At 49.5% G+C, this 23023-nt stretch overlaps 1 protein-coding gene across 2 annotated transcripts in view; it reads right to left on the bottom strand.

The window, feature by feature from the left end:
• Window positions 1-7508: 7508 nt before the first annotated feature.
• MTCL1 (microtubule crosslinking factor 1) overlaps window positions 7509-23023 on the bottom strand; it is a 129615-nt gene continuing 114100 nt past the window's right edge. For both annotated transcript variants that reach the window (XM_049620414.1, XM_049620413.1), the window contains 4 exons: window positions 22030-22326; window positions 20521-20552; window positions 14509-16048; window positions 7509-8160 (listed from right to left, as the gene is read on the bottom strand). In XM_049620414.1, coding sequence (XP_049476371.1) covers window positions 7966-8160; window positions 14509-16048; window positions 20521-20552; window positions 22030-22326 — 2064 coding nt within the window. In that variant the 3' untranslated portion in view covers window positions 7509-7965. The remainder of the gene's footprint in view (window positions 8161-14508; window positions 16049-20520; window positions 20553-22029; window positions 22327-23023) is intronic.

Here is a 23023-nt window from a genome sequence, read left to right as displayed (position 1 = left end):
TCGGGATGGATGAACTCCTTTTCTCCCTTTGGTTTTCTTTCCAGTGAAGTTTAGCATGGTATCGCATTAGATAAAAACACCAGTTCAATACGCAAGAGTCACTGAAAATAATTTTGAATCTATCTTGGAAAACCCCAAAGGAACATGCACGCGTAACCTTGACAGTACTTAAAGTTCTTCTCACTCTCTTCCCTTTCCTCACCTTTTCTACCTGGAGAAACCTTATGGATATTTGAAGACTCTTACCGAAGGGATGGGGAGGTGGTCCTCCTAGGCCATTCCCCCCCCCCCCCCCCCCCCCCGGCAGAATTAATTCCTTTTAGGTGCTCATTCTACACGTACACATGCTATTACAACCCTTATATTGTGTTAGAATGTGACGTTTATACAGTCATCTTATTTCACAAAACCTAGTGCCAGGCACTATTCCAAGTGCTGAACAAGCATTATCTTGTTTACTCCTCATAACTTACCTAGTAGGTGATTACTGCTATTCTTTTTTTTTCTCATAGGAAGAAACAGGCTCAGAGGGCACAGGTAACTTTCCCGAGGGTGTCTGGTTAGAAGGTAATGGAGGAGGATTTGAGCCAAGGAAACTGGATGCCCTTGACCTGGTCATGAACCTCTTGGGAGCATGTATGTCACATTTATGCTTGTATTCCAGCAGGCCTAGCCCAGTCCTGGGTCATTAAGACTGTTGTTGTATTTTTTAATGTTTACTTTATTTTTGAAAGAGTGTGCGAGCAGGCGGCAGAGAGATGGGGGGCAGAGGATCTGAAGCAGGCTCCGTGCTGACAGCAGCGAGCCTGATGCAGGGCTTGAACTCACCAACCGCGAGATCATGACCTGTGCCAAAATTGGATGCTAAACCGACTGAGCCCCCCAGGTGCCCCCTTAAGACTGTTTTTTATTATTATTTTTTAACTTTAAAAGATGTTTTTATTTTCGAGACAGAGAGAGACAGAGCATGAGCGGGAGAGGGGCAGAGAGAGAGGGAGACATTGAATCTGAAGCAGGTTCCAGACTCTGAGCTGTCAGCACAGAGCCCAACACGGGGCTCGAACTCACGGACCGTGAGATCATGACCTGAGCTGAAGTCGGATGCTTAACCGTCTGAGCCTCCCAAGCGCCCCAAGACTGTTTTTTAAATGAACGAGCATAATATTCAAACTTGTTGATGGACCATAACTTATTAGCCTGTTTCCAAATTTCACTGTATAATTTGTGCTGCCATGAAATGTATTTTACAAATTACATTGATTTCATTGAGGTTATCGGGGGGGTCAATGCACCGAGGTGAAATGACTCAGGAAGTATAAACAGTTTTATAGGTAATTGTTTATTGCTTAATCATTCTCCAGAAATTTGGAAACTAGAATTTATTTTTTATTTATTTATTTATTTATTTTTTTAAATTTATTTTTGGGACAGAGAGAGACAGAGCATGAACGGGGGAGGGGCAGAGAGAGAGGGAGACACAGAATCGGAAACAGGCTCCAGGCTCCGAGCCATCAGCCCAGAGCCTGACGCGGGGCTCGAACTCACGGACCGCGAGATCGTGACCTGGCTGAAGTCGGACGCTTAACCGACTGCGCCACCCAGGCGCCCCTGGAAACTAGAATTTATAATTCCACCAGCTGTTTTTAGGTGCACCTATTTCATCAGCATATCGGATGAAATCAGAACTTTGTTTTTATTTTAATCGTTTCAAAGTGTATTTATAGGGGACCAATGTGGGCTGTGGTTGATGAGTGATGAATTGTTCCAGGATTACCATAGGGATTATGAAGCTTGGACTCCTGGAGCCATGCTGAAGTGTATTAGCTCTCTGGGAAGTTACAGAAGCTTCTGTCATTGGAATGGAGTGGCTTCTTTCAATCTAATGGATGGAATTTGGCCTAGGAAAAACGAAGTTGGCTCGCTTTGTGTTCCTATCCCATCCTTGTATTTTAGAAAGAGAGCGTGTAAGTAGGGGAGAGGGGTGGAGGGAGGGAGAGAGAGAATCTTAAGCAGGATCCATTATCAGTGTAGAGCCCAAAGCAGGGCTCAATCCCACTGCCCTGGGATCATGACCTGAGCCAAAATCCAAAGTCGGAGGCTCAACAGACTGAGCCACCCAGCCACCCTCTAGCCCATTCTCTTAGATTAGGTTGTTCAGCACCTGTAACTGCCTCCCCAGCCCTCCCCTCCCATCCCCATGTCTGGGGTCCTCAGTTGTGTCTCTACCGAGCCGAGCCACTTTTATTCATTGACAAATGATCGATAATAGCTCAGAAGTGCCAACTTCCTTCTGAAGGATCAGAACTTAAAAACAAAACCAATGCAACCAAATGGGAATATGAACCTTGCTGTGTGATTCTGCGCCCTGAAGGGATGGGAACCGAGAGGGAAGACCGGTTCTTCTGGTTCTCCCTGGCCCAAGGCCATTGGCATGCCTGCTGGCCCAGCCTGAGAGGCAGCAGAATACACATGGGCCTCCTTCGGTTTTTATCTGAACAACTGGGGTATATCCTGGAGTCTGGCAGTGGGGCCCTGCAGAATCCTCAGCAGCAGATTCTAAGGCCCAGTTCTTGACGAGCAGCATATGGTGATCGCCGTGGTGGAATCGCTAATAATAACAGAAGCAGAATAACCGGCCAAACCACTATCTAGGCCTCTCTGGGTCAACACAACTGCCTTTTACCAGGAAGCCTTCCAGCCTTGCCCTGTTTTTATCCTTACGTCACAGTAACCTTCTAAAAAGTAACTCTTCTGCTTTAATATCTTCCAATGGATTTTTTTCCCCCACCTAGTGGAAAATCTTAACCCTTTCCGGTGGACCACAGGGCCTCTCCCAGGCTCCCTGGTCTCTCCCTCTTGTTTTGGCCACAAGGGCCGCCTTTCGCTTCCTGCAACACACCGGGTCCATGCCCACTCCTCATCCCAACTTTGCACCGGCCCCTCTGCCCGGCCGACAGCCCGACAGCTGCTTCTCGCTCGGGCCTCTGCTCAAATGGTATCACCCCTTTACGGATGTAAAGGAATGGAACTTTCCATTACGTTCCATCACACTCACACCTGCGGGTTCACATCACTGGAACAGCAGCTCTGCACAAGGAGACACCTGTCTTCTTCTGCTCACATCTGGCGTTCGCAACTCCGAGCAGAATATCTTGCACACGGAGCACCTTGATCCTTACAGGCCTGGGAAGTAGGTGTTATTGTTGCTCTTCTTCAAATGAGTCTTCGAGAGATGGCCCAAGGTTGCGCTGCTTTAAGTGTTCAAACCAAAATTCAAACCCAGACTTTTTTCACTCCCAGGGCCATCCTGATTCTAGTGACCCAGGATGTAGCAAAGACTCAGCGCCCTCGGATTCACTCAAACAGCCAACCAGCTCGCTTATGACACTCAGCCTGACTTCTTGCTAAACTGGTTTCCAGTGCCCATGGCATTCAAGGAAAGACGTGGAAAGGACTAAATGCAGATCGAAGGAAAGCAAGATGAGCAGAATGTGTACTGGTGGCCTCGTGCAACAATTACACTTGAAAGTTAAAGGCGCCCACATGCCTCCATTATGTAAGTTGACTGATTCGAGTCTTAATTATTCACGGACTCTGTCCTGTTGGCAACCGGGGAATGCTTCAGGTTGCTTCGAATGACCAAACCGTTTCCTTTTAGAAATAGGCATGTTAGCATCAGCTGATAGGAGTGAATAAACAACATGTGGTCCATCCATACAATGTGCAATACAATGGAACAGTGTCCAAGTGTGAAACGAATGAAGGCCTGATAACACCCTACAGTGTGTATGCAGCTCAGGAACACTATGCTGAGTGAAAGGAGCAGGACAGAAAGGGCCACATGTTGCGTGATTCCATTTACATGAAAGATCCTCGACAGGCAAGTCCAGAGAGACTGAGAACAGATTCGTGGGTGCCAAGGGCTGGGGGCCCTGACTGCCAAATGCCTATTTCCTTTCTGGGGGGCTCCAAATGTTCTGGGATTAGACCATGCGGGTGGCTGCACAACACTGTGTACTGAATGTCACCGAATCGTATACTCCAGAACGGTTAAAATGGTAGATTTTGTGTTAGGTGTATTTTACAATTTAAAAATAATCCATGAGTTAGAAAGTGATAAGCTGTACTTCCCAACTACTTTTTGAGCAAAAGAAATATGCTGAACTCTGGCAAGTTTAATTCAAAAGAGGCCGAAACACAAATGTACTAAATAAAAATTAGCATTGTGGAAAGCACAGGTCTTCTTGTTAAAAGCCCAGGTCGAGGGCAACTTGATGAGAAGTAGCTAGGCTGGTCGTGACCCCGTGGGCGGGGCATGCTCAGTGTGTGAGGGCTGCTCGCTGGGCTCCAGGAATCTGCTTCTGGCTCTTTCCTCAGGACATAAAAGCAAATGGCACATTGAGGATGGCTCCTGGAGACATAAACGGACACTTCCTGCGGGCTGGCCCCTGATGCTACCTGCTCTCCTTTCAGAGCCCAGCATTACCCACTTAGCTGCCTCCACAATCATTTGGACAGGAGCATAGAACAGGATTTCATCTGCTTACTGTCTTGCCTTCGCAGGAGCTGGCGCGGTTCCGCAACAAACGGACTCAAGAATCCATACGCGCAACTATTAGAGAATCGGATGGTCGGAGAAGTTCCAAACTGGCTTTCAAGGCACTGGCACCTCAAGGCTCTGGATTGTGACTGCACTTGACGCTTTGCTTACTCCGGGGTCGGCCTCCAGCCCCTTAAGCATGTCATCGCCCTAGTCAGATGTGGTTATTACACCATTTCACAGCTCTGCTCCCACTGTTCATCCACCCAACAACCTCTCCTGCCTTCACGCTGAAATCCTGCCCTTCCTCGAGGTCCAACTCAAGCCCTACTTTACTTAGGATTTACACCATAGCATTTAAATTTTTTTTCTTTTTTTTATGTTTATTTATTTTTGAGAAAAAGAGAGAGAGAGAGTGAGGGAGGGGTAGAAAGAGAAGGGGATAGAGGATCTCAAGTGGGCTCTACACTGACAGCAGAGAGCCGGATGCGGATCTCGAACTCATGAACTGTGAGATCGTGACTTGGGTTGAAGTCGGAAGCTCAACCAACTGAGACACCCAGGCGCCCCTATACCACAACATTTTAGCATTTTGGTGCAATGCTTTGAAATTTTATCTCCTCCAACCAGATAGCACATTCTCTGTGATGACCAGACCTCTCCTTTTAACTCTGGGCTGCCCTGCGGTCGTATACAGCCTTCACTGTCTGCCAGGCACCTTCCCCTCTATCCTGCTAACCCCTGGTTCTCCTTTGCTGGGTAAATGTGTCACCGATTGGCTCAGGGCAACATGTGTGAGTTTCAGGAGACATAGATTTATCACTCCTGGGGCTTTTTGCTGGAGCTACTAGGAAGAGATCTTCTTTCTCCAGGAGTTGGGAAACTCTTCCGGGGAAGTCGCCGGGGACCCTTGCAGATGGCTCTTGGGGTAAAGCCGTACAGAGGGGAGCAGAGCCAGGAGACAGAGCAGACCCCTGATGGCACCATTGGAGGCTCTGGCTTGTGACTGCACCCGATGCTAGCTAGCACTTTCCCAGCTATGAGTACCAACAACTCCCCCTCTTCCTGCTGGGTGGTTGCTTCCAACTGGAGAAATGCTAATGCACCTTCCAGCATTTACTGTGGGCACAGGGTAGGCACGAAAGTCATGTTTGTTTGCAGCAGAATATTTTTTGCATTGAAATGGTTATTGTGGTAAAATACACATAACATTTGCCATTTTGATCCCTTGAAGCGTAGAACTCAGTGGCACTAAGGACATTCATATTGTTGTGCAACCATCACCACGATCTGTTTCTGGAACTTCATCTTCCCAAACAGAAACTGTACCCATGAAACACTAAGTCCCTGTTCTTTCCTCTCCCCAACCCCTGGTAACCTTTATTTTACTTTTGGTAATGTTACTATGTAATGTGATTACTTCAGGTATTTCATATAAGGGGAGTCATACACTATTTATTACTTTTGTGACTGGCTTATTTCCCTTCACGGCCTTGAGATTCGCGCATGTGGCAGGAGGCATGTGCCACAGTTTCCTTCCTTTCTAAGGCTGAACAGTAGCCCAGTGTATGTGCAGACCACATCTTGTTTACCATTCATTCACCGATTTGGCATTCCGGCTGTTTTCCACCGTTTGGCTTTGTGGATAATGCTGCTATGACAGGGGAGGACAGATATCCGTTCAGGTCCCAGCTTTCAGTTCTTCTGGGCCTACGGCCACAACTGCGGGATCGTAGATCATCTTGCTGAACTTCAAGAACCGCCGTTTTCCACAGTGGCTGCACCATTCTGTATCCCCAGCAATGCTGCACCAGGGTTCCAGCGTCCCCACGTCCTCACCAACAGTTGGTATTTTCCATTCGGGGGGAAAATATTTAGCTTAAAGATGGAACTTTGGTCACATGGGAACACAACTTACTCTGTTGGCCAGTCTAGAGAACAGTACTGCCGGGTCAACGGAACACCGAGGCCAGAAGCTTCGGCCTGACGTAGTTCTTACCCTCTTTGGAAGCATCGCATCACCACCTTGCAGACCCCTAGTGGGTCGCACACTGACAGGCTGGGCTACATCTCATGAGGCAACATCGTCCTGGTGATTCGCCACGCCCGCTTTCTCAAGTTGGGGAGAGGCAGAGAGGCCGGGCACCTTCCGGCTTGTGGGTAAGTTTCCTCACACCCGCCACCATATTTTCAACAAGAACGAAGGTGCCTTTCATCAACCTCAGGGCACTCTTACGGGGAACAGGGAAGATGCGGCGTGTCACGCACGTGCCGTGTGTCCCCAGGGAGATGTGCTGGCCGCTGTTGCCTTTTTTACATGACCTCCCCTCCCCCTCCTTCCCCTGGCTCCGGAAAGCTGTCAGCTTGAGCCCTTAGGAAGGGATGGAGGGCATGTGAAACACGAGGTCCCGGAACAGGCTGCCATCTTGTAAAGGCTTTATTTGCACTTCATCATTGTCTCACACAGACTCCGAGGCACGATCCTTTGATCCAGTTTGGTACCCTTTTCGTAGTGCTTTTCCTTAAACAAGAAAATTTGGGGCAAACACCGTATACTGCCAGTTCATCTTTAACAATAATTTAAAAATGCCACTGCCGTTGTGTCTCAATGCAAGAGGACAACGATAAAAGTACAGTATGAGGGATTCACAACGTGTTACGGTGGGACAGAGGACTCACACTTACGCGATGGTTGAGACCACACAGCAGTGTATGTACATGCACCCCAGTGCTTCGAACCCAAAGACGTGCAAGTCGAGTAGAGTATGTGGATTATACAGCGAATTCGGTAAGCCCAGCTGAGGACTCTGTACCTTTGCAAAAATGCTGACGTGTACCCCCTCCTGTAGAGAGGATATCTGTCTCGTCGACTGGCTTCATGGCTTTTTCACTACAAAAAGTTCACTGAATCACACAGTCTGAAGCATTTCAAAAATTCTTAAAAAACAAGAACACTGACAAAACAATATTAACTTAAAACACTCTAATTCAACGTGGAAAGAAACCAAACCGAAATGTAACAGTGCAAATTTAACAGAGAGGCAGTCAGTATTGAGAGCAAGGGTGTTCAGAATCTCTTAAAATGTACACCTTTAAAACTTTTATTTTTTAAATTTATTTATATCTTACCTAGCTTTTTTTGTTTGTTTGTTTAATATACTGTGTGTAAAAAAGATGGAGACAAAAATAGTTTTCTGAGCTATGAAAAAAATTAAGTTATTACAGGCACGTTTACGGTTTCGTTCTAGAAACATCTCAGGTTCACAGGTTGGACATTCAGCAGCTGTGTGTGTTTTAAGAAACATTCTTTGACCTTGGGAAAGCTGGATCTCTCCTTGTGGGCGGAGCTTGGTTGATGACGACGGTGTGGTTACGCAAATCGCGGGGAATCAGTCCCCAATAACCCATGCAAACTTGCACTCTCGTCACAGGTATGACTTCTCCCCGGGCGGCTCCTCTTCTCCGAGCTCCTCCAAGGAGGCTGGGTCTCCGGGTGACTGAGCCGCTGAGGCAGTGGGGGAATGTGAGGCCCAACGGGACGGAGGGCGACGGTTTGCTGGTCTCTCGGGCCTGGAGAAGCAGGGTTCTAGGGATGGAGCTAGTGCGGAACAAGGTAGTTCCTTCAAAGCCGAGAAAGAAAAAGACACGGTTACTCGGGCTGACAACGCCTTGCTGGGACGACTCTCCCCACACACTTCTCAACAGACTCAGGTTAAATGCAATGGACCAGGGGTAACTTCAAAATGTTCTAGTGTGCTGGGAGAGAATAACTTTAAATGGCAAGTGAAAAGTTCAACACGGATGATCAATGACACAGTAATGAGAACATACCAAATTATGATCAAAATATGGCGACGCCATGAGATGGGTATGTTTACACAGCATCTTCAGAATTGGGCTGGAGCCTCTGGAAGGTGGGGAAAGCCACAGGCCACCTGGTCATATCCTGACCCAGCTGACCCCATCCTTTTGGACCCCCCGAATGATCTATTAGCCACAGTGACCTGGCCCTAAGAGGCCAGCCTCCCTGTGCTTTGGTCTGTTGGAGGCCCATGAAGAGACAGATGATTTATCCAGCTATGTTAACGAGACTCACCTCGACGTGAACTCTGCTAGTGTTTATTCCCAATAGACTGGCAGTGGGTTCAACAAACCCCCATGGCAAAAAAGGCTGCAGGCAGAAATTTTAACTTCGGTCTAGTTTTCTCTAATGGCTGTTCCTTGCTGCAGCACTTAAAAAAGTGGCATCAGAGCGTGCTTGTGCTTCTGTCACAGGCATCCTACGCCCTCGGAGAACAGATCCTGCAGGACACGCCCAACCATGGTGCGAACCCCCTATACCACTTCTTCTCCAGGGCTGCTCTTCCTTTTCTGGTGTTAACGAACGTGGAGCTACTTGTCCCTAGTCTGCAGGACAGGAGACACGGGTGCCCAAACTTGGAACATGCTGGCGCACAGAAAGGCGGTGGCGGTGTGCAGAGACAGTGAGTCCCACAGGGCGGAACCCGTCCGCCCCCGTGACACTCACACAAGAAAAAGCTGAGATGGCAAACCACTGCGATGAAGAATGACAGAGAACACAGACTCTCAGAGCCGGTCAGGAAAGGCGTCGGAGGAGTGACAGAGATGCGACAAGCAAGGGCAGAGGCCAGGATGAGGAAGGTTAATCCGCGGAGCAGGGGAGTGACAGTGGGGAAGAGACTGGTGGGCGATGTGAGGAGGAGGGGGAGCACCGGCCTGGTGCTTCTGGAAGAGCGATGGCGTGAGGTGGTCCCTGCCTCCCTGTGGGCTCGGCAGAAAATGGTGTTAACCTTGGAGACCACTCCTAGACGTTTCCTGCCTCTTTGTGACCGCACGTGTTATAGGACAGGATGGGGAAGCCTTGATTAGCAAAGCACTGTGCTGATGGGAGCCATGACAACCAGAAAGACCTCGCCCACGAAACGGCCTGAAATAGCTGAAATGCAAACTAGGCAGAGTGAGCTGTCCTCACCTCACCTCAGCCCTGTGCACGGGGGTGGGGGTGGGGGGATGCATGGCTTGGGAGATCTGCCACTGATTTGTCTTTTGGTGTCTCTGCTCCCCGCATTATAAGAGTTGGGTGTGGGAGTGTGTGTTGCGTACTGTTTGCACTGTGTGTGTTGTTTAGCGTCTAAGCGTATTGGGTATGTATGCTGTATGTGCGGCATCGTGTTGTGTAGGCGTGTTGTGTTGTACTGTTGTATATGCGTGCACATTGTGTATGTGTGTGTTGTACGTGTATGGACGTATGCTGTGTATATGTGCGTCGTGTGGCATCTTGTATACAGATGTATGCTTGTGTGCTGTGTATGGGTAGGAGTGTGTTGGGTGTGTTACACGTGGGGGCAGCGTTGGGTGTGTTACACGTGTTGAATCCTGGTGTGGCTGCTGCTATAGGGTTCTTCCAACACCCCTGCAGCCTGGAGGGCTTTTTATTAGACGGCGTGACACGACTTCTTCACTAGCATCTGGTTGCAAGCCCCTACAGGAAGAAACGTGTGACCACGAGTTCAGGGGAATGAACTTTGTCTTTCGTAACACGCCAGCACATGCAAGCAAACGATCTTGTCCTTCTCAGGGAGCCCCTGCCATGGGCGATGTGACCTTTTATCTTTGGAGCATGCTTTTAGTCTTGGAGGGGGCCGGCTGCACTTTTGGATTTAGCAGTCCGAGCGCTCGAGTGGCCCTGAAGGCAACTCTGTGAGACTGTTCTTTGGAGCAAGCGATGCTTTTGTTGTTGAGTCATCCGACAAATATCAATTGAGCGCTTGCTATGTCACCTACGGTGACCACCTGGAAGGACAAGATACGTTTGGATTTATTCCTTCTGAGGTGGTTGTAGAAAAACAGGGAAACGCCCCATTGCGTTATGGTCACCCCTCGTTTTGGCATCTGGTGGTGTATGTGTGCCTGCAAAATACCAGCGAGCAGATGCAGGCCGACTGGGAAAATACGTGGCTCACAGACCCCCGCAGGCTAGGCCTCTGTGACGGAGACAGTGCCCTCTCCAGCCAGGATCCCTGTACCCCTGGAAGCATACTGGCTGCAAACTGCACAGGACAGCGGAAATCTCAGCAGCATCCCTGCAACCGTCCTGCACAGTGAGCAGTCGGCACTCGTGAGCAAATGGGAAGGTCTACGCCTGCCAGTCTGACCCTGAAGATGAACGCCAGGCCAGCGCAGGCGGTGGGCTCTACGGACAGGGAAGATCTACCTGGCATGATCTGGCCTTGCTTCTGAGTGTCAGATACCAACCCCGAGTTACACAAGTGACCTTTCCAGACGGTGTGCAGCGAAGGTAGAAAGCACTTACGGCGTGAGGCAGGCAGGGCTAGAGTCCCCAGGGGGCAGTTAGTAAGACAGTTTGGTTCTGGACGGAACAGACAGAGAAAAGAAAAGAAAAGCAAGTGGGTTGGAAAGTATTTTTTAAAAAAAGAAGAACAGTAAAGGTTTCAAGTCAACAAGCCCAGTGGCAGTTCCAGGGACGGCTACGAGGAGACACTTGAGGGCTGCAGAAGCGGACAGGTGCACGCCCGGTTACACACGTCTTGCTCTGCATGGGTCTAGTCGGTCCAGAGCGCAGAGGGACCCTCACCATGGAACAGCAACAGACCTCTCCCTCCTTTCTGTTCTTCCCTGATTTGCCCTTCCGCATTTCAGACACCTGTCGGTGTGCCGAGAGAGAGAAATCACACGACTGCTGTATTCGAAACAGAGCATTAACGGCTGTTTGTTTTAGTCACAATGATCACGTGACCGCTGCTCACACTGAAGATTTCCTCTGGTATGTTCCACTAGACACGGGAGGGAAGAACAGCACTGCATTTCCAGATTATTCTTTTCCTTCACAGAGAATGCTTCTCTGCAAGGTAGAACTGGAGCCATGGCTTCAAGGGAAAAAGAGGACAAATAGAGGCGCCTGGGTGGCTCAGTCGGTTGGGCGTCCGACTTCGGCTCAGGTCATGATCTAACAGGTCTAACGTCAGACTCTGTGCTGATAGCTTAGAGCCTGGAGCCTGCTTTGGATTCTGTGTCTCCCTCTCTTTTTGCCCTTCCCCTGCTCACGCTCTGTCTGTCTCTCCTTCTCTCCCAAAAGATAAATCAACATTAAAAAAAACTGTTTAAAAAATCAATAAAAAAAGAGGGAAAATGGAGACATGGGGTGGAAGCAAGAAAAGACAGGGAGATTTCCCATCATGCCTCCGGCCGGGGATGCCCACATCCTCCCCCTCCCTTGTGCAGGCGTCTAAGGGAACATTCAGGGAAGGGTCCACAGAGCGGGGTGCTCAGGGCAGGCTGGCAATCAGCATTAGTCCTGGTGATTTGGAAATGAAAGCCCGGAACTACTTACTACATAAAGGGGTTTCAATGGGCCGAATACAGTAAGTCAATTCAGACAAGGACTAATTCCACTGGAATCTAGAACACGCAAAATTCCAACCGAAAAGGGAAAAGAGCCTGCAAACATTTAATCTCTGCCAGTGAGTGTTCCACACAGGTTCTGAATCCCCAAAAATGTGCTGTGCTCCCTACCAATTGGCCAATCACCTGTTTGCAGCAAGCTCAGCCAGGGAGAAGAAAATCTAAATGGGAACTTTATATACGACCAGAGGGGCAAGGGGCGGGCATAGCTCTGTGCTGATAAAACCATTTTCATGCCTTAGAACTGTGATTTACCCATGAAGCAGTTGTCCTTCTATTATCATAGACGGCTTGGAGCATTCACTGCAACTCAGAGCCCTTTTTGGTTCTTAAAAATTAATTTCTAGTTACTAATATTACTGGGCACTGCAGACATATCCAGTTAATGCTCTGGGACAGAGCCTAATTTCAACTGATTCCTCCAGAGCCCTAAGAAGGTAGGACATTCCCACAAATAAACTCTCTGCAGTAGTGAGTCAGAGTCACTTACCTGAGGGCCCTGGAAGGATGGGGGTTAACAGAAGCCCGCAGCAGACACAATTTGTCACCCGAGAACACTCAACCATGGTATTTGTTCTTGTCAATACTATCAACTACCAATACAACAACTATCACAGAGCCTCATATGTTTGAAACATGGCCGATATGCTATCAATATTAAGTTGAATGAAAGACATTGCCATTTCTGTAGGTCGCTGGCCATTTGACATGGTTTGACCTACCTCAGATTTAAACTCTGCATTCTGGGTTGAATACTCCTTGGTGGGTTAGACTGGGAACCATCCTTCTCCCCCAGAGGGAAATGGGGGGCGGTAGGCGATACAGGAGATACACCTGCCCCTTCTCCTCGCCTGGGAAGCCAGGGCTGCCTGGGCTATGGCAGCAGAGCAGTGGGGTAGCCCAGGGAGCGTATTTCTCTCCCCTCGGACCCATGCCGTCTGCAGGGGCTGCCTTGCTTGGAGAATGGGTATGGGTATCTGGATTCCACGCTGTGGAGTCCGTCCATCCAGGCTGGTGGTGAGTGAGCCTCACCCTCAAGTCTACACGTGGGCTCACTGGCCGAACAGTGTCTCACTGAGGGTGAAGAGCACGTGCTTCCTCACGGCACGAGGCTGGCACCCTCACCCTTCCAGTCCCAACATCACCGCAGGTTTTGTTTTGTTTTGCTCATTCTTGAAGTAGAAACGAGGCGGAAATGAGGATTGTTTTTTTTTTTTTTTTAACGTGGTTTGGTATGGACGTACTATATGTGGACACGCATCGGAACAAAATTCAGGGGTGCCTGGGTGGCTCAGTAAGTGTCTGACTCTTGATTTTGGCTCAGGTCATGATCTCACAATTTGGGAGTTTGCGCCCCACGTCGGGCTCTGCGCTGAGCATGAAGCCTGCTTGGGATTCTCTCTCCCTCTGCCCCTCTCCCGCCATCTCTCTCCCTACACACTCTCTCTCTCAAAATAAATAAAATAAACTTAAGTAAAAAAGAACAAAACTCAGGGGCATCTGGGTGGCTCAGTAGGATAAGTATCCGGCTTCAGCTCAGGTCATGATCTCGCGGTTTGTGGGTTCAAGCCCCGCGTCGGGCTCTGTGCCGACAGCTCAGAGCCTGGACCCTGTTTCAGATTCTGTGTCTCCCCCTCTCTCTGCCCCTCCCATGCTTGTGCTCTGTCTCTCTCTCAAAAATAAATAAACATTAAAAAAATGTTTTAAAAAAGAACAAAATTCAAGGTCGACTGATTGGTGAGTGTTAAGGGAGATATAATAATAATCGCATAATAGTAACAGCTGACATTACGTGTGGTCATATATAACATGACGATAATAAGTGAGGCAAAGGGGAATAGTAACAATCACATTGTCTGAAGACAGGATTTTGATCATATCTGTCTGTCTCACCTGGTTACTGCTAGGGAGATTCATGGTTGCAGAGGGTACGGAATTTGGGGGGGCACAGAGGACTGCTATTCTGTACTGAAGCCAGCACTGGAACCCAGACATTCTCATACGTTCCTGCTGAAAGACGTTCTAGCATCCACGCCACCACACCCGCTCTGGCACACCTCTTGTGTTACCGTGGCTAAAGATCTGGATGGAGCACACACTTCACACACACACACATTTCTAGGACACAAATTCACAGAGAAAGAGGGCGAATTATAACCCTCCCCCCCCTCTCCGCTCCACCCCGTGAAAAGCCCAGATGGACAGATAAGCATCCATCACTTAGACCAGGTGAGAGAACCTGAATCAAACCCTGAGCTGTGTCTTTAAGAGAAGTTCATTTTACTGTCCTCAGAAGATCGCTGAGGACAATAATAAGAACTTTTCTTTAGAAGTGGCTCGGGGCCTGTGTTTCTGCCTATTCCAGTCTCCCATAAACTCTGTATCTTGCGAGCTCACAAGAGCCCGTTATGGACAAAGATTCTTGAAGTCAGATGACCTAGCACAATCCCCGGTTTACATGTGTTTTCCTGACATTTAAACAGAAGAGCTAGTAGGGTGAGGGTTGGAATACTCAGCCTCATTACCTCGATGGACCCTGGTTCAGCTTTGACCGTGTCTCCCATGTGGCTGTCACTGTTAAGACCTGGGGGCCCGTGGGGGGCCTGTCTCCTCTCCTCCTTTAAGGCATGCTCCAACAGCTTCTTGTGGAGGATCCGGGCTACGTTCTCGGTGAGTGTGTAGCCAGGGGGAGCGGATAAGTCCTGCCTCAAGGGCGTGCCCTCTCCCCCGTCCTCCCTCCACGTCTCTGAGCCAGCCCCGATGGGGCTCGGGGACCGTCCCCGGGAATCGGGGCCGGTGTCCTGGCCTGGGCCCAGCTCTGGCCGAGGTTCTGCTGAGCGAGACCGACTGCCGGCCCGGGTCCCCTTCTGGAAGGGGTCCTGCACCACGGGGCTGTGGTCGATGATGTTGAAGAGGCTGGAGAGGCCATCGTTGATGGCGGTGTGCACGGGGCTCTCCCTTGTAGTGGTGGAGCGGGCCCAGGCTGACCCGCTGCACCCTTTCTGGGCCAGCCCTAGGGAGGTCCTGCTATTTGGCTGCTCAGTTTTGGGGAGGGGCTTCCTCTGCAGCTTGGGAGACCCGTACTTGGGGGAACAGCATGTGCGTTCGAACTTAGCCTGCACCTTCTCGATGGCAGGGGCCACCTGCCTGCTCCTAAGGCCGCGGGAAGGAGATGACGCAGGCGTGGCACCACCCCCCGCCTTTGGCGTGAGACACTTGTGGGGGCTGCTGGTGATGGCGCTGCCACGCAGGGCTTCGGTCTGCAGGCCGATGTTGATGGTCTGGACGGTCTGTGTCCCTGTCGTCCGGGACCCGTTGGTCTGGCAGGCCATGTCCTTGAGAGGAGGCTTGGGGGGACCAGAGCATATGGCGTTCCTGACGGAGAAGGCCACCTCCTTCATGTCATCACTCATGTTCTTGGACATCTGTAGGCCGTGCAGGGGGGACGCAAAACCCAGGGGGGCGCAGAGGGCACTCTCGAGGGGGCGCAGCCCTCCCTCCACGTAGTCTCGGGGGTGTCTGGAGGGGGCGCAAGGCCACCTGCTAAGCACATGTTCTGAGGGGCCTCCCTTTGAGTCTCCAGTGTCCCCCCTGGCTCTGCTTGTGGGAAACGGGCCCTCGGGCTCCGAGCGGCCCTTGCCCTCGCCGCCTGCCATCGCGATGCTGTCCATCCTCCGGACCGCGGGTGGGCTATGCAGCACCCGCAGCCCGGCCTGCTCGGTGCACACGTGGCTCCTCAGAGGCTGCTTCCGGCAGTGCTCGGGGCTGGTCATGGTGTCCGTGGTCATGGTGACGCTTGTGGTGAGGTACCAGGAGGAGTCGGGGAAAGACTCGGCGCCGGCCTCGTCCCCTGCCCGCCCCCCCTCGGTCCTGTCTGCCCAGGGCTCCGGGGGCCTCTCGTCCCAGCTCTTGCTGTTGAACTCCTCGATGTACTTCAGGTCGTCAGGAGACAGGGGCGGGGTGACGTCCTCCTTGCTGCCAGCAGCCGGCAGGCCCTTCTCCGGCAGGAAGGGAGAGACGTCCATCAGACGCTGGAATTCGGACATGGAAGACACGGACACAGCCCTGGGAAAAGTGGGAGAGAAGAGGGCGTCAGCTGACCCGCCATCCCCTGACCCCGCGCGACAGGCGACACGCGCGTCCTGTCCACCAGACAGGTGCCTGTTGTGCGTCAGTCTCCACCACCCGAACGACTGGGACACCTTCTAGCTGCTCTCCTGAGCTGCCCCCTGCGGATGTTTAACGGACTCTTCGTGGCTCTGGAGTTGTTCCGGAAGCCTTGTGTTAGTCAGAATTTAATACAGGCGACCCTCAAATACTATGGGAACAAGTGGGAGGCTGGGCTCCGGGGAAGTCAGAGCTAAGCTCCAAAGCCACTTTGGAATGGTTTCATTTTGGCCTGTGGATGCTCCACAGGAAGAGGGAAACCTGGCTGATGAGTGCCTTCGATTCCTAACCTACCAGGAGTTTCCAGAATTCTAGGCATTGTGGCAGGTGCTCGTGGTAGGACAGGAACACAGCCCCATCCTGATCCCACACCAGCTAATGGCATACGGGCAGGGGGTGGACACCACAACATCAGAGCTATAATCCCAAGTCCTGCTCACCCACCGGCCTCATCCTCTACTGGATGTGCTTCTTGGGAAGCATGGGGGACCCTGCAACAACACGGAGGTTAGGGGATCCGGCCCTCACGCAGTCAACATCCCACATATAACTTTGGACTTTCCCAAAACCTAAGTACTGATAGCCTACTGTCGAACGGAAGCCTTCTCGATAAACAGTTGATTAACACATATTTTGTGTATGTATTAAAGGCTGTATTCTTATAATAAAGGAAACTAGAGAAGAGAAGATGGTATTAAGAAAACCATGAGGGGGCGCCTGGGTGGTTCAGTCGGTTAAGCGTCTGACTTCAGCTCAGGTCACGATCTCGCCATCTGTGAGTTCGAGCCCGCATCGGGCTCTGTGCTGGCAGCTCCGAGCCTGGAGCTTCAGATTTTGTGTTTCCCTCTCTCTGCCCCACCCCAGCTCACGCCTCTGTCTCTCTCTCTCTCTCTTTCTCTCAAAAGTAAATAAACTTTAAAAAAAAGAGAAAAGAAAACCATGTGGAAGAGAAAATACATTTACAGTAGTATACTGTCTTTACTGGAAAAAATCCACAACTAAGTGGAGCCGTGTAGTTCCATCCGTGTTGTTCAAGGCTCAACTGTACCAAGCATAATCTGCAGAGGCCAAACGGAAGATGTGGAAGGAAGCAGGGAAGTGGAAGGTGGGACAGATGTGCACATAATTTGCAAATACCGCTTCAAACAGAAATTCCATCTGGTCCTGTCCAAATCCACCAACAGGGTTCAGTTGTCCCTTCCCTGTCTGCTCCCTCCGTTAGGGCCAAGCCTACTTTTTGTTCTTGCTCCCTCCCGTATTCCTGAACAAGAGGAAGACTCCCTCGGACACACAGACACACGCCAGGAGGGTAAAGACAGGTGAGTTAAAGGAACAGCCAGTTTGGGATAAGTGCGGCCTGATCGATGTGGATTTGGATGTAGATGCCTCAATATATCAGTGCTTTCGTTCTGTATATTTCTATTTGGTATGAATTTACCGACCGCCACCTGTATGCCCGGGCAGGCCCTGTATGAGGTGCTGGGGATTCCAAAATGCTAAGACAGGAGGTTGCTAGAGTGCTCAGGCAGCTTGTCAACCTCCTACCCCCACCCCCCAGGGCAAAGAAGTGGTGGCCAGGAAGGAGGCTTGGGACTCGCTGTGCCTGCCAGCTCAGGCCTGGACCCCCTGGTCGGAAATCCCTCCTGATGGGGTAGAGGGGAGGGAAGAAGTGTGCAGACTCACTGCCTCTGCAGCTAGACCACTTTCTCATGGGACATACTCATATCTGCACACCACGAACAGAAGTTTAAATCCCTAGGGTTCTAGACCAGCACAGGTGCTGCCCAACGGGTCCCAGGTGGAGAGTACGTGGGCCACCCCACTGCAAAATCCATGCATGATGGTGAGGCCAGAGTTGGGGTCTATGTACCACAAGGACTGGCCCACAGAACATGTAAAGCTCTGGGTGGCTTTGCCCTCACCCTGGGGTCACATGCTCTTGGGGTCGCCACCCTGGGGTAAAAGAGCAGGCTACAAATGATAGCAGTAGGTCTTCTACCTTGTTATTTCTCACTAGACACAAAAGTGGGTGGTATTTTTTGTGTGTGTGAGAAATCATCTATAAACTCTCCCATGGCCCTGTGAATAACAGAAAGCTGGCTATAACTAGCATTGAAACTAAAAAGAAACAAGAGGGGATGGGTTGATTTATCACTAGGGGTATTAAGCTTTCCGGTAAGTGTGACTTCCCTCTTCTTGCCTCCGGCCAAGTCAAGGAGCTGCTGAATAATGAGCTTTAGAACGCTTCTCACTGCCGGCCGGAAGTACTCTATAGGCACTGAAACCCCAATCCTTTCTGCGTTTCTCGGACATGGCTTGTCTAGCCCCCAATTTCTGCCCATAAGGGAACTACTCTCAGAGTTAAGTCAGTGACACTTGTGTGGGGACTTTGTGCCTCAAGGGTTTGGATGGATATCGTGGAACAGAGGTGATGTGGCTGGAGAAAGGGGCCGCACCAGCCTTAGCAGAGGGCAAGGTGAAGCAGATATAAAGCCAGAACACATCTGGAATACACGCCAGTGTGTGAAGGCACACAGAACAAAGTATGGAGGGAAGACACGAAACCGCTAGAAGCAAGAGGGAAAAGGGGAGGACGGGAAGGACACATGGACTTTCTTACCTCGGACATATTGATGTGTAAGTTTTAATAATATTTCTGGTGCTGTGCTATTTAAGTTTTAATTTTAAGGTTAACTTTTTCAAGTATGCATGACTTTTGAAATTAACAACAGCAATTGAGATAAAAAGTAAGAGGGGAGCCTGGCTGGCTCAGTAGGAAGAGCATGCGACTCTTGATCTCGGGGTCACGAGTTCAAGCCCCATGTTGGGTGTAGAGATGACTAAAAAAAAAATAAACTTTTAGGGGCACCTACGTGGCTCAGTCGGTTAAGCATCCGACTTCAGCTCAGGTCATGATCTCACGGTCTGTGCGTTCAAGCCCTGTGTTGGGCTCTGTGCTGACAGCTCGGAGCCTGGAGCCTGCTTGGGATTCCGTGTCTCCTTGTCTCTCTGCACCCCGTCCCTACCCCCCACCCCATGCTCTCTCCCTCTCTGAAAAATGAATAAACCTTAAAAAATTTTTTTAAAAAATACTTAAAAAATAAGATAAAATCTAAGAGCTCCTGGGCAGGGAGGAGCTCTGTGAAGGTAGCTGAACTTTGTTGACTCTTAAGTCTGTGCCAGGCATTGCTTTCCGTGTAGTAACACATTTAAGCTGTAAAGAAATTGAAACACCTCCTGTTTACAGATGAGGAAACTGAGGCACAAGGCAGTTGCCTAATGCACCCCAAGGCACAGAGCCAGTGAGAGGCAGGAGTGCATGTGAAACCAGGCTCTCACTCTCGAATGCGGCCCTGGACTGTCCGAGAATGACCGGACGAGACAGAGCCTGAAGGACAGAAAGGCACCTCCGTGGTCTTGGATGGTTTGGGATGAACTGATACAGGGCAAAATGTGAAGGAGGCAATAATTCATGGACTCGAAGTTTACAGGAAAACCAGGGATGAGGATATCTGGAAACTGCGAACTGCCCTGGGGAGAAGTTTCCTGTGGTGGAAATAGCATGTATTCATCTATAAAGAAAAAGCGCGTGTGTGGGGCTGGGGGTGGGGGCTGTGTACGGGAAATCTTTGTACTTTCCGCACAGTTGTGTATTTTTAATGTTTAAAAATAAACAAATTTTGCTTGGATGTGTTGTTTCAGATACATCCTACCACCTGTATGACCTAAAATATATCATAACTAACGTCACCAACATCACTTACTTTGTATTTACTTCAAAGTTCACTGTTGGGAAATATCTTTTTTCTTTTTTCTTTTTTTAAGTAGGCTCCACCCCCAGCAAAGAGCCCAATAATGAGGGGCCTGAACTCATGACCCTGAGATCAAGACCTGAGCTGAGATCAAGTGTCGGACGCTTAACCAACTGAGCCACCCAGGCGCCCCAACGGCCAGGAAGTATCTTAATAAATCCTCCTGGGAGAGCTTTAAATGCACGGTATATAAAATGTCTCACAGCACATCAAGAGGGAGGCTTTCCAGACTAAATGACAAGAGAGGGGTTTCTGTGGACTTTTCCAAACCCACTGAACACAACATTCCTTTCTATACACAACACACACCTGTAACCGTTCTCACCATGACACTAATGCCCACACAAGTACAATATGTCTCTGGCTTTTCCGTGGTGAATGATAGAAAAGAACCATATTGATGAAATCAATAATAATAAAGCCACTAGTTATTCAGAAGTCTTACTTTAAGTCATTTTGAAGACCGTGTTATCACGACTGCAGTGACAAGAGAGAGTTTTAAGACCAAGAGGTTTTCATTCCAGTAGCCTAACTACTGTTTTCATCAAGCTTACTTACCTTTGAAGATTTCCCTTGTGATTTTCTTCTTCCTATAAAGAAGAAATAAGATCGTCTGAATCAGTTAATACTGGCTGCCTAGGCACCTTCGATGTGCTAAATTTCGGTCAGGAGAGCTACTGCCCCCCAGCCCTTCGAGGTACGACAATAAAACCAGAACCCACAGGGTGATGAGGGATTGGAGCTCCTGCAGTCCAGGGAGGAGCCCGCGTGTGTGAGAAAAACTGGCTTTAAACTTCACCGTGAAGGAAGTGGCTCTTCTGCGCTTCCTCAAAGGACTTCTAACTACGTAAATTTCAAAGCTGGCTTTTGTAATGACCTGAATACATCTGAATGTGTGTGTGTGTGTGTGTGTGTGTGTGTGTGTGTGAGAGAGAGAGAGAGAGAGAGAGAGAGAGAGAACGGAGGAGGTGGGCGAAGGGAAGATCGGGCCCCAAGAGAGGAAGTTAGGAGACTGATGTCCCTTGGGCTAAGCCTCACTGTAGAAGTTGATGCAACCTCCTTAGGCGTGAGCACTTTCTTGATTGTGAGCGTGGCCATTCGGAATGAGAGGTGAACTTACAACGACTCCCACTTTGTACCCATCAATGTGGGGCCACGGTCACTCTGGAGCTGGGACAGGGCAGGCTCCCGACCCTGGTCTGCTTTCTCTCTGCTGTGCGGCTGCACTGTGGGGTTGCTGATAGATCAAACAGGGTAGCATATTGGTGATGTCATGCCACCTGGCTACATACCGCTGAGAAGGTACTTGACCTCACAGACACCTGACTCAAGTGTAACTGACCCACATTTCAACACTACTTGACGAGAACTCTTTGAAGTCTGTTAAGTGTTTGGGACAGGTTCAATGACAGGTACAGCAACTCTTAAACTGACCCACGTGTACTAATTCCTAAAATCAAACCCGGTTTTAAAACCTAGGTTTTGAAAAGGGGTAACCAGAAAAACCTGATGCTGCACCAGGGAAATTTCAGCCCAGTGCTTACCTCATAGATTTGCTGATCTAATTGACGCATGGCTTCTAAGTGTTGGATTTTTCTTCCCCTTTGCACAGAGCAAGAATTTATAGTTTGTCATTGTTTAGTGACACTCACTAGTTCCCAACGCGAGTGCTTTCTTTAGAACAGATTTTACTGCTACCAGCAAGTTTAGAATCAGAAGGCTGCTATGATTTAAAGAGAGGCTGAAGACCTATAGTTCCCAGATTGAACTGTCTCCTCCTGTGTTTCACTGGAGTTGCTCACGTGGGAGACCGTTCATTCACAGAGGACACAGTCCTGCACATTCAAACCCGAGACGCGGTGGCAGAGTGCACCTGAACACAGCACATGCTAGGAGCCTGGGGTCAGGATCACCAAGCCAAGCTCTTGGTATTGTGAACGTTTCATGTGTACTCAACCCAGAGGCTGCGATGTGCAAAGCCCTGGAGCCTGCAGACCCCACGGCCAGGTTTCCTGACAACCCCCGGGGGCCTGCAGCAGTTAACCGGACCCCAAATCCCAAGCCGACCTGGGGGAGGCAGTTCCTGAACTCCCGCTGGGGCCCGCGGGCCGGAGGCTCCTCTGGCTCGTCATCCAGGGACAAGGCATCCAAGTAGAGATTTTCCCGTGCTGAACACCTGTCCGATTCCTTCAGCTTGGACAGCGGCCGGTCTTCAAATGGGGTAGAGTCTGTGTCTGCGCAGGGCCACATCCCCAAGGGGCGGGGCATACGGGGGCTTCCCGGGTGGGCAAAGGGGCGGATGTTGCCTTCTTTTGGATCACAGAGGAAGCTGCCACTTCTCCGGGGGCTGTTTTCTTTCTGCAACTTGAGCGTTTTAAAAATGAAAGCAGTTAGCCTCACCTTTCCCTCTGTTGCTCTCCCTAAGACCATTGCTTCTCCCCAGTTTGGAATTACATTTGGGGCCACTGGAAAGACTATGAGAAGTATATGTTCTTAAAGGTCTGACCTTAATTCCAAAAGTAACACGACATTACAGATGCTTTTATTTAAAAAAAAAATCACAATTTTATCCGGACTGGAAAATCTGCATTAACTATACACACAAGCCAACTCCTTCTGACGAGAATATATATATTCCTATGTGTAACTTGGAGTACTGGATATAACTTGGCGAACTGCTCACAGGAAATTATACATTTATTTAAAAAATTGAACACTGTTAAGTGACATATTTAGAACTCCCTTTATACCTTCAGAACTTAAGGCACACTCAATGGAAAACCATCAGTGGCAGCAAATTTCTGAGGGTGAATTTGATTTTCCTAACCAGCAGGTTTCCTAATTATAATACTGTCATTTAGGTCCCCTATGTAACCTAAGTGATCGAACTGGGTTGTAACCACTGGGTGTCAAAAGTAACTTCCACTTTGCTTGAGAGGGTTAAAGTTTAGCTATAAAGTCGATTAAAGATCGGATCTGACTGAAAACAAGAAAAATATGCCACATACTTTAGAGCCATCCTTTTTTTTTTTTTTTTTTTTTTTTTTTTTTTTTTTTTTTT

Source organism: Panthera uncia (assembly GCF_023721935.1).
Source record: "Panthera uncia isolate 11264 chromosome D3 unlocalized genomic scaffold, Puncia_PCG_1.0 HiC_scaffold_8, whole genome shotgun sequence".
Lineage (NCBI taxonomy): Eukaryota > Metazoa > Chordata > Mammalia > Carnivora > Felidae > Panthera > Panthera uncia.
Note: the sequence above shows the minus strand (reverse complement) of the source record. Positions and strands in the feature narration are given on the sequence as shown.